At 53.5% G+C, this 12,624-nt stretch overlaps 1 protein-coding gene across 1 annotated transcript in view; it reads right to left on the bottom strand.

Moving 5' to 3' along the window:
• BID (BH3 interacting domain death agonist) overlaps positions 1-12,624 on the bottom strand; it is a 38,184-nt gene that overhangs the window by 2,987 nt on the left and 22,573 nt on the right. The window contains exons 3-5 of the mRNA XM_011945647.1: positions 7,537-7,747; positions 2,328-2,467; positions 979-1,191 (exon numbers count right to left, since the gene is read on the bottom strand). Coding sequence (XP_011801037.1) covers positions 979-1,191; positions 2,328-2,467; positions 7,537-7,747 — 564 coding nt within the window. The remainder of the gene's footprint in view (positions 1-978; positions 1,192-2,327; positions 2,468-7,536; positions 7,748-12,624) is intronic.

Here is a 12,624-nt window from a genome sequence, read left to right as displayed (position 1 = left end):
TCGTGATCCACCCGCCTTGGCCTCCCAAAGTGCTGGGATTACAGGCATGAGCCACCACACCCGGCCCTCAGCTAATTATTTTTATAAATTTTTTAGAGACAGGGTCTTGCCATGTTGCTCAGTTTTGTCTCAAACTCCTGGCCTCAAGCAATCCTCTTCTGCTTCCCAAATCGCTGGGATTACAGGCTTGAGCCACCATGCCCGGCCTTTAACACTGTGACTTCTAATACCTGGTTATGGGACAGATGTGCTCTGGAAAAGATTTTAGACAGCTCCCCCCCTTTTTTGACTACTCGTTTTGGTTCACATTTCACCTTTTTTTTGAGACAGAGTCTTGCTCTGTCATACAGGCTAAAGTGCAGTGGTGCGATCTTGGCTCACTACAACCTCTGCCTCCAGGGTTCAAGCAGTTCTGCCTCAGCCTCCTGAGTAGCTGTAGCTGGGACTACAGGTGTGCACCACCATGCCCGGCTAATTTTTGTATTTTAGTAGAGATGGGCTTTCATCATGTTGGCCAGGCTGGTCTGGAACTCCTGACCTCAGGTGATCTGCCCATCTCGGCCTCCCAGACTGCTGGGATCACAGGCGTGAGCCACCACGCCCGGCCACATTACACTTATTTTTATGACAAAGCAAGCAGTCTGAAAGCTCATTATGGGCCCTCCAGCCCTTTCCTTCCACTCTGCACCTGCTTATGCTGCGAGGACCCCACCAGGAGTGCGACATGAGCCTTTGCCGCCCCTCTGAGTGGAGTACGCCTCCAATAGTAAGCTGGTAAAGCTCGGAAGGACTCTGGGTGCTCTTCACCACCTTCCACACATAGCTTTCTTGCTCACAACAGCAAAACCTAACCCGAGCAGGACAGCCTGTAACCCTTGTGCTGGCATCAGAGGCAGCGGCCCCGCTGGGCTTCTCAACCTTCCAGAGAAAAGGGCATGGGCAGCAGGCAGGGAAGGGGCTGACCTCATGGGTTCTTACGTTTCTGGCTAAGCTCCTCACGTAGGCGCGTAGGTTCTGGTTAATAAAATTCACCGTTGTTTGAAAGACATCACGGAGCAAGGACGGCGTGTGACTGGCCACCTTCTTGGCCAGCAGCAGGGCCAGCACCAGCATGGCTTTCTCCTTCTCCATGTCTGTAGGGGAGGCCTGCAGCAGCTGCTCCAGGGCAGTGGCCAGGTCCCTGTTCCGGTCCTGCACAGAGGGGCACACACAACCTGGTTCACTAATACTCTTCCCTCTCAAAGGAAACACAGTCCCCAGTATGAAGCAGCACTTCAAAGAGAAGTACTAATTAAGTATCCAGGGCTGCTGGGCTGAAAGAATGAGAAGCAGTTGAGTTCTGAAAGGCAGTGGAAAGGGAAGATTGCAGTCACTCCCTGCAGGGGGCTCGTTAAGCACACGCATGTGTGGAGAGCCCATGTGCTCACTGTTAGACGGTGACAGGATACAAGAAGCCTTCGTCATCCCTGCGCCCAAGGCACTTCAAGTCCAGAACTAGTGACCACCTGCAACACCTTAGGCCCAGACCCATTTGATTGGTGCAGACCTAGCTGAATGGAGGGGAGGAAGGCGACTGCATGGGGGGTACTGGACACAGACCATGAGGCTGGCAAGGACCGTCAGGCCCGTTGGCACACATGCAGAGTTACATGGGAGTGTGCCGGCCACTCCTGCTTTCTAGGCAGCTGCTGGGGACGTCACAGGCTGTCCCTGCTGAACAGAAGCATGACTGGATTTCTAGGAGGTGAGGACGCCTGCGTTTTCAGCTGGTAGAGCCGAAAAAGTGGAACTTTCTCTCCTCTCAGCTCCCATCGCTACAGGCCTGTATTTGGCAGTTGGAGGATGTAGTTCTCCTTCCCACTAAGTGTTTTGGGGACACAGTGCCCTGGACCAATCTTGTATCCCCCACAGTGCCAAGCAAATGGTAGAGCTCAGAAAGCTGTGTGGGTTCCAACCAAGGAGCCCCGCAGACCAGCAGGTGGCACCACAGGGCTTACGGCTCTCACTGGCACCACTATTAAACTCCCTACAATCCAAGAAAGCGCCCGTTACTTCTGTCAGCCAAACCTGCTTCCTTCATCTTTTAGAGGCTTTTACCCCTAAACTCTTTACTCTGATTTAAGGTTCAGGTTTCCTCGATGTTAACCAGCTGAATTCTTCTGAAAGGCAACGAACCATGCCCTGTGTCCAGTTACCTCGTCAGAGTTCTGGAACGGACAGTCACGAGTTGAGTGGCCTCATGCCACAGTGGGCTGCCTGGTGAGAGGCAGGGGACAGCCCCCATAGGCTCAATTACCTGCCCACATGGTCCTTAGGCCCTCACTCACCTCCTCCGACCGGCTGGTGTTCCTGAGCTGCAGGGCCAGGCCATTCACCAGGCCTGGAGGGATGCTGCGGTCCATGCTGTCCCCAACCTGGGCAAGGTGCCTGGCAATGTTCCGGATGACGTCTTCTTGACTTTCAGAATCTGCGTGTTCAGGCAGGGGCGGCAGAGACAGAGCAGACTCAGAAAATGGCTCTGATACCCTCTCCCACACCACCCTGCCCCAGGAAAGGACAGGTCTGCGATGGGACGAGGCCAGCCCCTCACCCCACAGTGCAGCGCCAGCCCCCACTGGACACAGGCTCCACTCCACCAGGGCCACGGCAGGCGGGCTGGGTACCAGTGCTGAGCGGGGTTCTGGGCAGTGCCGGAGCTTAGGGCCTCGGCTGAGGCCTAGGTTCCCACACACAGGCACCATGTCCTCACGGGCAGGGTCAGTGAAGCTGGGGTGTCACGACCACGCCTGAGATACAAGCCTGGCAGCAGCCTCATGGCTCACTCACACAACCCAGCAGGGTTGGCCTTGGCCTGGGCAGCCGTTGGGGAAGGGGCCCTGTGGGCAGACAGCATCCCGGACCCACCTTCGCCCTCTCCAGCCTGAGAGCCCCCATTCCTCGCTGAGAGCCCCGATTCCTCGCCAAGAGCCCCCATTCCTCACCGAGAGCCCCCATTCCTCGCCGAGAGCCCCGATTCCTCCCAGTCCCGTCTCAGGAAAAGCCCAGTTGTCACTGGCACCGGTAAGGCCCTGGAGAATCTCTCCCGCCTTTCTAACCGGAGATCTCCTCCTGGCCGCTCAGTCCCGCTTCTCTCTCCGGCCTCTCTAACCGGAGATCTCCTCCTGGCCGCTCAGTCCTGCTTCTCTGGAGCCCAGCCTCCATGCTGCCCCTGCCCGAGTACCACTGTCACAGCTCCATGTTGGCCAAGCTCAACTACCACGCTCCCCGCCGCCTCCGTTTCTTCCTCAACACTTGCTGTGTTATTGTCTGACACCTCTGCTAGAGGCTAAGCTCCCTAAGGGCTGTGGTTTTTCTTTTTTTTTGAGATGGAGTCTCGCTGTCGCCCGGCTGGAGTGCAGTGGCCGGATCTCAGCTCACTGCAAGCTCCGCCTCCCGGGTTTACGCCATTCTCCTGCCTCAGCCTCCCGAGTAGCTGGGACTACAGGCGCCCACCACCTCGCCCGGCTAGTTTTTTGTATTTTTTAGTAGAGACGGGGTTTCACTGTGTTAGCCAGGATGGTCTCGATCTGCTGACCTTGTGATCCGCCCGTCTCGGCCTCCCAAAGTGCTGGGATTACAGGCTTGAGCCACCGCGCCCAGCCAGGGCTGTGATTTTTTAATCTGTTTTGTCTACTGACAAATACCCAGCACTTAAAATAATGCAAGGCACTCAGTAGGTGCTCAATAAACAATTGTAGGGACCAGGTGTGGTAGTGCAGACCTGTAATCCCAGCGCTTTGGGAGGCGGAGGACAGAAGATTGCTTAAGGCCAGGAGTTAGAGGCTGCAGTGAGCCATGACTGTACTAGCAACAGAGCAAGGCCCTGCCTCTACAAAAAACTTCTTTTTTTTTTTTCGAGACGGGGTCTCACTCTGTCACCCAGGCTGGAGTACAGTGGCATGATCTCAGCTCACTGCAACCTCCGCCTCCGGGTTCAAGCAAGTCTCATGCTTTAGCCTCCTGAGTAGCTGGGATTACAGGCGCCCACCACCACACCCGGCTAATTTTTGTATTTTAAGTAGAGATGGGGTTTCACCATGTTGGTCAGGCTGGTCTCGAACTCCTGACCTCGTGATCCACCCACCTTGGCCTCCCAAAGTGCTGGGATTACAGGCGTGAGCCATTGTGCTCTGCCTCTACAAAAAACTTTCAAAGGGAGCCAGGTATACTGCACATACCTCTAATCTCAGCTACATAGGAGGCTGAGGTGGGAGGACTCCTTGAAGCCAGGAGTTCAGGCTGCAATGAGCTGTGATCACACCACTGCCCTCCAGCCTGGGCAATGGAGCACGACCCTGTTTCTTTTCTTTTTTTTTTTTTTTGAGACGGAGTCTCACTCTGTCGCCCAGGCTGGAGTGCAGTGGCGCAATCTCGGCTCACTGCAAGCTCCACCTCCCGGGTTCACGCCATTCTCCTGCCTCAGCCTCCCGAGTAGCTGGGACTACAGGTGCCCGCCACCACGCCCGGCTAGTTTTTTGTATTTTTCAGTAGAGATGGGGTTTCACCATGTTAGCCAGGATGGTCTCAATCTCCTGACCTCGTGATCCGCCCGTCTCGGCCTCCCCAAGTGCTGGGATTACAGGCTTGAGCCACCGTGCCTGGCCTGACCCTATTTCTTAAAAAATGTTTTAATTGCATGAATGAATGAATGGGCCTGTACCTAGCTCCCAGTAAGTGTTCAATAGATGCCAGCTATTGTTATTTCTCCCATTAAATCTTCTACTTTTTTTTGTGCTTGCAACTTCCCTCTGGCTTTTTTGGTTTTGGCTGCTGCTCCCGCCCTCAGTCAGCTGTCAAATCTCACCTTATGTTGCAAACACAAGTGTTTTGCCTACCCTCTGCCACTGTTAGCTCTCATCTGATGATGACAGTCCCATTCCCCGCCGTCCAGTCTACTCTGCCACCTTCACAGCACAGACCTCAGAGCAGGGCAGGGTTGGGGGAAGTGAGGTGCCAAGGAGTGGGCACGTTCTTAGAAGCTGTGCTCTGGGGTTTCACGGCCTCCCTGGCGTCTGTCCGTGGAACATACAGTATGGCTACCACATCACTTCTCTTCAAAACCTCTCAGGGACTCACCTCTGTTTAAGTAACAAGTCATGACCCAGCTCAAAATACGTCTGACTTCACTTCCACGCTTCCTAGGTAAACTCAACTATTCACTGTAGCTTTTTTTCTTTTCCTTTTTCTTTTTTTTGTTTTTGAGACGGAGTTTCACTCTGTCACCCAAGCTGGAATGCAGTGGTATGATCTCAGCTCACTGCAATCTCCGCCTCCCGGGTTCAAACAATTCTCTACGTCAGCCTCCCAAGTAGCTGGGATTACAGGCGCCCGCCACCATGCCTGGCTAATTTTTGTATTTTTTTTAGTAGAGACAGGGTTTCACCATCTTGGCCAGGGTGTTCTTCAACTCCTGACCTTGATCCACCTGCCCTGGCCTCCCAAAGTGCTGGGATTACAGGTGTGAGCCACTGCACCCAGCCTCACTGTAGCGTTTATAGCTGCTGGGCTTTTGCTTAAAAGAGGGCCATTCCCTCTTCCCAGTTTCCAAGGAACCAAATGTACCCAGCCTCCAAGGCCCAGCTCAACTGGAGCTGCAGCCCCAGAGTGTTCCTGATTCCCTGCAGAGCAGAGCACCCAGCTCCTCCAGCACCTCATCGCTCCCCCAGCACCGAATCTGTGCCTCGCCCGTCCCCGAAGCCTATCCACCTTGCTTCAGTTATGGACACGTCCTCTCTCCCTCTGGCCACCAGCCCAGTAGCAATAGGAATCTTTCCTGATCCGTCTGTGTCCAGCCAAGTGAGCGGACTCACCAAAGAAACCCTGGCAGCCAGAGTCTCTACCTTGCCCCTCTTCCCAGGCTTGCCACGGACTAGATTCACATACCACTTTCCTACCAGAGCACCGGTCAGGCTAAGTGAACTACCATGATCACTTTTGCCGGTGCCACTTGAGTCAAGCCCGGTTTGTCAGTCTAGAGGCAAAGGCCAGCGTGGAGAAGAGCCAGAGAAAAACACCAGGGCAGACTGGGGCTGCAGTTGCCCCCACAGCAGTGCTGACAGCAGAGCTGTGCCCATCCACTCCTGCCCTTCCTGGACCTTCCCAAGGAGATCCGGGGTTTCTCCTCAGTTCAGAGCCAGCCAGAAGACGTGCTGGCTGGATTAGAAGGCAGAGACGTTCTCAGACACCTCCACCCCCCTCCCACCCCCATCCCAGGCTAGTGGGGAACTCCAGCCACGTTCCCAAGCACTGATCTAAGACAGGTGGGAGGCAGAAGACTGGGTCAGCTGTTGGTCTCCCCCATAGCCACCAGAGGGCAGCGCAACCCTTGAGCTCGGAAGGCCTGGGCCAGGGTGGGCGTCTACCTGGGTCAGAATCCTCTGGGCAGTCTCCCCCTCAAAACAGCCTGATGCAGGCAGCTGGAGTAGGGCCCAAGGCCTGCATTTGGAAAGGTTCCTCGTGTAATTCCAACTTGCACACTACTGAAAGCCAGCGTCATAGGGCTGGATCTGGAAGTGGGTGAGCCTCCACACGCCCCCAGCCTCCGCTTGGGGCAGCCCGTCTGCAGAAGCAGCCCCTTGGCAAAGGCGAGTGGAGCTGGAGGCTGGAGGAGAGCGTAGGGATTAGCAACAGGAAAGGTGAACAGTCTGGAAACCATGGTGGCCTGGAAGCTGTGCCCTACAGTGCGAGGGCGGCTGAGCCCCAGCTTGACGGGGGGCCTGGCCCTACATCCGGGCTGTGAGGTGGTGACATGACCGCGAGCTGTGTGATCTGGAGCTAGTCATTTACCCTTCGCTGGACCTGGGTTTCCTCACCTGGAAATGAGGTTCCAAATGCTTCTGTGTTCTTGTATAGGTAATCACGGGGCATAATGTATACGAAAGGAAAAGTGTCAGGTATAGACAGGGGCAAAAGTCGCTGTGAAACCAGTGGGCCTCCATCAATGGGACAGTCAGTCAGGCCTGCTTGGGGAGACAGGGGCCGCGCCGGTAGTGCCACCTGAGGGCTTTGCCCAGACCCAGCAATGCCCAGACCAACCAATCAGAATCTCTGGAGGCAAGATGCAGGCACCAGCATTTAAAGCTCCATGTCCTTGAGATGATATAAGGCCAAGTGAGAGAACCCCTTGGATTATATAATCCAGACAAGTGGTTTGCAATCTTTGTATCAGAATCACATTTGGGAAACTGGATAAAAACACCATTCTATGTAGGTCCAGACAAGGGACTCAAGACCAGTACATGGGATTCTGGCTCATCAGAAAGGAAGAATTTTCTAACAGAGTCACCCAAAAATGGTAGGCAGTGAGTTCAGCAGCACTGGAGGGAATCAAGTAGAGACCAATCAGTCAAGTGATTAAGTGATACCAACCTACGTGGTAGCTGAAACTGCAGAGGCGGAGGCTGAGCCCGGGGGTCCCTTCCAGCCCTGAGGCTCCCTGAAAGTAACTGGCGACAGAAAAGCCCAGCTTTGGGGAAGGAGGTGGGGCCAGCAGCCTACCTGCCTCTATTCTTCCCATGCGGGAGTGGCTGCTGCGGTTGCCATCCGTCTGAAGCTCGTCGTAGCCCTCCCACTGGGGAGCTGGCACTGGCAGCTCGCGGCCCAGCGCGTCCAGCTCTCTGTGGAAGCTGTTGTCAGAGCAGCTTTGGAGGAAGCCGAACACCAGTAGGTTTGTGATGCACTCATCCCTGAGGCCGGAACCATTGCTGACCTGAGGGGAAAGGGGAGTCAGGAAAGTGGGACCTCAGCCAGGCCAGAGGCCCCTCCTGCAAAGAGCTCCAGGTGCAGCAGGCCCAAAAGAGCCTCGCAGGCCCCAGAGAGCTGAGGGACCCTGTGGGCTGGAGTGCCCTGCAGGAGGTCTCAACAGGCAGAGGCAAGGTCTGCAGCCCTGGCTTTAAGCAGCACCGCCCTTAGATGGCAGGGAGCGAGCCCCGACTCTGCGGAAAGGGATTCCTCTGCAGAGGAATCTGCTGGACCTCCTGAAACACGTGGCTGGGGAGCTTCCACTGGGTGAGAAGGCCACAGGCTGTTCTGGGGAGGCGAGTGAGTGACACGCGGGCATCATCCATCATCCTGTGCTTGCACGCTTTCTTCAGGTTCCCCCGCAAGCTTCAGCAATCTGAGCCCACCTTTCCTGGCTGTGCTTCCAACAGGTGGAGCCTCTTTCTTTCCCCTCATCTCCTTCATGGGCTCAGGAGGGTACTGGGCAGATGGAAGATTTTCAGTAACTGCTGTGGAGTGGTGGCCGCAGCTGGGCACCTGCCTTTGGCCAAGCTTGGTTTACTTTGGGTGGATATGTCCTTAATCCAAACCCCACAGGGAGTGGTGGGGCTGGCTCCTGCTCTACCCGGAGGGGCTGGGCTCTTGGCCGACAACTCTCCAGCTCCCTGGGCAGCACTGGCAGCTGCAGCTCGGCCAGCATCTGTGCCGCGGGAAATGGCAGGGACTGTTCTTGGGGTACTGACTGTGTTTGGGGCTGTATTCTTGCAAACAAAGGTGAACCCTTGTAGCATCTGCAGCTGGGTGTGCCCAGAGCAGAGAAAGACGTAAGGTGGAAGAGAACAAAACAAAAAGAAGGGCGGGGACGCTGAGATCTGCCCAGGTTGACACAAAAAGACCTCCTGGGCTGCCAGAGAAGGGCGGGAGGGAAGACGGAAGTGCAGGCAGAGATTTATTTCTATCCTCTATGTCCATAATATTTTTCATTAGAAAAACCAAAAACTTTTAGAGGACAGTTCTTACAGGGCAAATTGTTTTTATGTTTTTGTTTTTGTTTTGAGCTGGAGTCTCGCTCTGTCACCCAGGCTGGAGTGCAGTGGTGTGATCTCGGCTCACTACAACCTCTGCCTCCCAGGTTCAAATAATGCTCCTGCCTCAGCTTCCTGAGTAGCTGGGATTACAGGCGTGCACCACCACACCCAGCTAATTTTTGTATTTTTAGTAGAGACGAGGTTTCATCATGTTGGTCAGGCTGGTCTCGAACTCCTAACCTCGTGATCTGCTCCCCCTTGCCCTCTCAAAGTGCTGGGATTACAGGCGTGAGCTACAGTGCCCGTCAGCAAATTGTTTTAATGCTTTGCTGAGTAACGCCTGTAATCCCAGCCCTCTAGGAGGCAGAGGCAGGAGGATCGCTTGAGCCCAGGAATTTGAGACCAGTGTGGCAGCAAGACCCCCATCTCTATATAAAATAAAAATTAGCCAAGGTGGCATGCACCTGTAGTCCCAGCTACTCATGAGACTGAGGTGGGAGGGTCACTTGAGCCCAGAAGTTTGAGGCTGCAATGAGCCATGATCACACCACTGCACTCCAACCTGGGTGACAAAGTGAGACCCTGTCTCAAAAAAGAAAAAAAAAAATGCTTAAAATAAGGAGCTTGTGTATTGCTGCAGCCATAAAAAAGAATAAAATCATGTCCTTTGCAGCAACATGGATGGAGCTAGAGGCCATTACCCTGAGTGAACGAACTCAGAAATAGAAAATCAAATACTGACTGTTGTCACTTGTAAGTGGGAGCTAAACAATGGGTGCCCATGGACACGAAGATGGAGTGAGCAGGCACTGGGTGCTTTACGGCGGGGGAGGGGGAGGAGGCAGCACGGACACAGTCCCTCTCCAGGCGATACCGGAAGCCCGATCCCCACCAGTGCACGATATTCCCAGGTAGCAAACATGTACATGTACCCCTGAATCTAAAATAAAAATAAAATCAGGTGCTTGTGTATTGCTATTCAGCCTTTACTTCTCCAAAGTTGTTTCTGAAAACAGGAAAAATTGTACGCAAAATTCCACTGCATCAATTCCTAACAGTTCCTGTATGCAGCAGCCGCACGGCACGCCACAGCTCACAAACAGGATGTGCTTCATTCCTGCCTCAAGCGACAGTGCTGGTGAGGAGAGAAGAGAGGACACAGGCAGTGCTGTGGGCTAAGCTGTGTCACCCAAAAAGAAGTGTGCAAGTCCTAACCCCAAGTACCTGCCAATGTGACCTTATTTGAAAATGAGGTTTCTGCAGACGCAATCAAGTTAACATGAGGTCGTACTGGATTAGGGTGGGTCCTAAATCCAATGACGGGTGTCTTTGTAAGAGAAAGGAGAGGGAAATTTAAGCAGAGACACACAGAGAGAACGCCATGTGAAGACAGAGGCAGCCACAGGAGCCGGGAGAATGTCCCAGAAGGAAGCAGCCAGGCAACACGGGATTCCAGCTTTCGGGCCTCTAGAACCGGGAGGGAATTGGCGTCTGTTGTTGAAAGCCACTCTCCTGCTTGGCATTGCCTGCAGCAGCCCCGAGAAGCTAACGCAGGCAGCAGCTGCCCAAGGACCTCTTTTTGACCTGCGCTTGGTAAACAGGCATCCAGAATCTGGACGCAGAGCAGCGTTGCCACCATGGCAGGTCAGGCTATCAAACTCAAGTTCCCACAGAAAATAAAGACTTGAGGGGGCAGGGAGGGAGAGGAAAGAATGGCACCTGCCAGAGGAGGTCCAGATGCTGCGAGTGACCGTGAAGTCAAGCACTGGGCCCAGTGGGTGGAGAGCTGTGTGGACAGGCTCCTGCCTGGACCAGTGCTTCAGGGACAGGCTGGGCTGGCCCCACAGGACAGGAGTGGGCTTGGAAGATGGATGTCATTTAATTCCAAGAATAGAGCTTGTGCTGTGCCAATATGGAACCATGCCCTTTTTTGATCTGCCAGATCCACTTTTTTTTCGGAGACAAAGTCTCACTCTGTTGCCCAGGCTGGAGTGCAATGGTGTGATCTCAGCTCACTGCAACCTCTGCCTCCCAGGTTCAATGGATTCTCCTGCCTCAGCCTCCCAAATAGCTGGGGTTACAGGCACATGCCACCACACCTGGCTAATTTTTGTATTTTTAGTAAAGATGGGGTTTCAGCATGTTGGCCAAGCTGGTCTAGAACTCCTGACCTCAGGTGATCTGCCACCTTGGCCTCCCAAAGTGCTGGGATTACTGGCGTGAGCCACCATGCCCGGCCTCTAGATCCACTTTTGATAAAAGAATTGATAGTTGTTTATCTTTTAGATCACAGGAAAAAAATATGTTAAGATAAATTATCCAGACAGGAAATCCTACAAGGCATGTTACAAAAGTGATCTAATGGAGGCAGAAATAATAAGATCAGCTCCAGTGCAAAGAAAAGGATGGTACTGGCCGGGTGCAGTAGCTCACGCCTGTAATCCCAGCACTTTGGGAGGCCGAGGCGAGCAGATCATGAGGTCAAGAGGTTGAGACCATCCTGGGCAACATGGTGAAACCCCATCTCTACTAAAAATTCAAAAATTAGTTGGGCGTGGTGACACGTGCCTGTAGTACCAGCTATTTGAGAGGCTGAGGTAGGAGAACTGCTTGAATCCGGGAGGCGGAGGTTGCAGCGAACCGAGATCGCACCACTGCACTCCAGCCTGGTAACAGAGCGAGACTCTGTTTCAGAAAAGAAAAAAAAAAAAAGAAAGAAAGAAAAAGATGGTACCTACCCTACCCAATGCAGTTTCATAAATTGGAAAAATCCTGTTCCCCAAACCTGGCAAAAAAATAGCACCAAACAAAAATAAAACCAATCTCATTGTCTTTGTTTTATCAAATATCAAAACAATCAGAGGCAGCAGTTGGAAGATACTGACAAGCAAAATAATGCAAAGTTCTCCACATTTTTTTTTTTTTTTTTTTGAGACGGAGTCTCGCTCTGTCGCCCAGGCTGGAGTGCAGTGGCCGGACCTCAGCTCACTGCAAGCTCCGCCTCCCGGGTTTACGCCATTCTCCTGCCTCAGCCTCCCGAGTAGCTGGGACTACAGGCGCCCACCACCTCGCCCGGCTAGTTTTTTGTATTTTTTAGTAGAGACGGGGTTTCACTGTGTTAGCCAGGATGGTCTCGATCTCCTGACCTCGTGATCCGCCCGTCTCGGCCTCCCAAAGTGCTGGGATTACAGGCTTGAGCCACCGCGCCCAGCCTCTCCACACTTTTTAAAGGAAAATTAGGAACACTGATTTCGTTGTTGTTTAGACAGGATCTCCCTGTGCTGCCCAGGCTGGAGTGCAGTGGTGCGATCTTGTCTCACTACAGCCTGAGACTCCTGAGCTCAAGTGATTTTCCTGCCTCAGGCTCCCAAGCAGCTGGGACTACAGGCATACACCACCATGCCTGGCTAATTTTTGTAGTTTTTGTAGGTATGGCGGTCTCACCATGTTGGCTAGGTTGGTCTCAAACTCCTGAGCTCAAGCAATCTACCCACTCCGCCTCCCAAAGTGCTGGTATTATAGGTGTGAGCCACCGCAGCCAGTAAATTTTCTGTTATGTGCATTTTACTGTATTTTATTTTATTTTATTTTTACTGGGGGAAGAAAAAGAAATATCTACACAGAACTGGCCGGGCGCGGTGGTTCATGCCTGTAATCCCAGCACTCTGGGAGGCCAAGGTGGGCGGACCACGAGGTCAGGAGATCAAGCCCATCCTGGCTAACACGGTGAAACCCCGTCTCTACTAAGAATACAAAAAATTAGCCTGGCGTGGTGGCCGGCACCTGTAGTCCCAGCTACTCGGGAGGCTGAGGCAGGAGAATGGTGTGAACCCGGGAG

Source organism: Colobus angolensis, unplaced genomic scaffold (assembly GCF_000951035.1).
Source record: "Colobus angolensis palliatus isolate OR3802 unplaced genomic scaffold, Cang.pa_1.0 Scaffold242, whole genome shotgun sequence".
Classification (NCBI taxonomy): domain Eukaryota; kingdom Metazoa; phylum Chordata; class Mammalia; order Primates; family Cercopithecidae; genus Colobus; species Colobus angolensis.
This window is presented reverse-complemented; position numbering and strand designations above follow the sequence as displayed.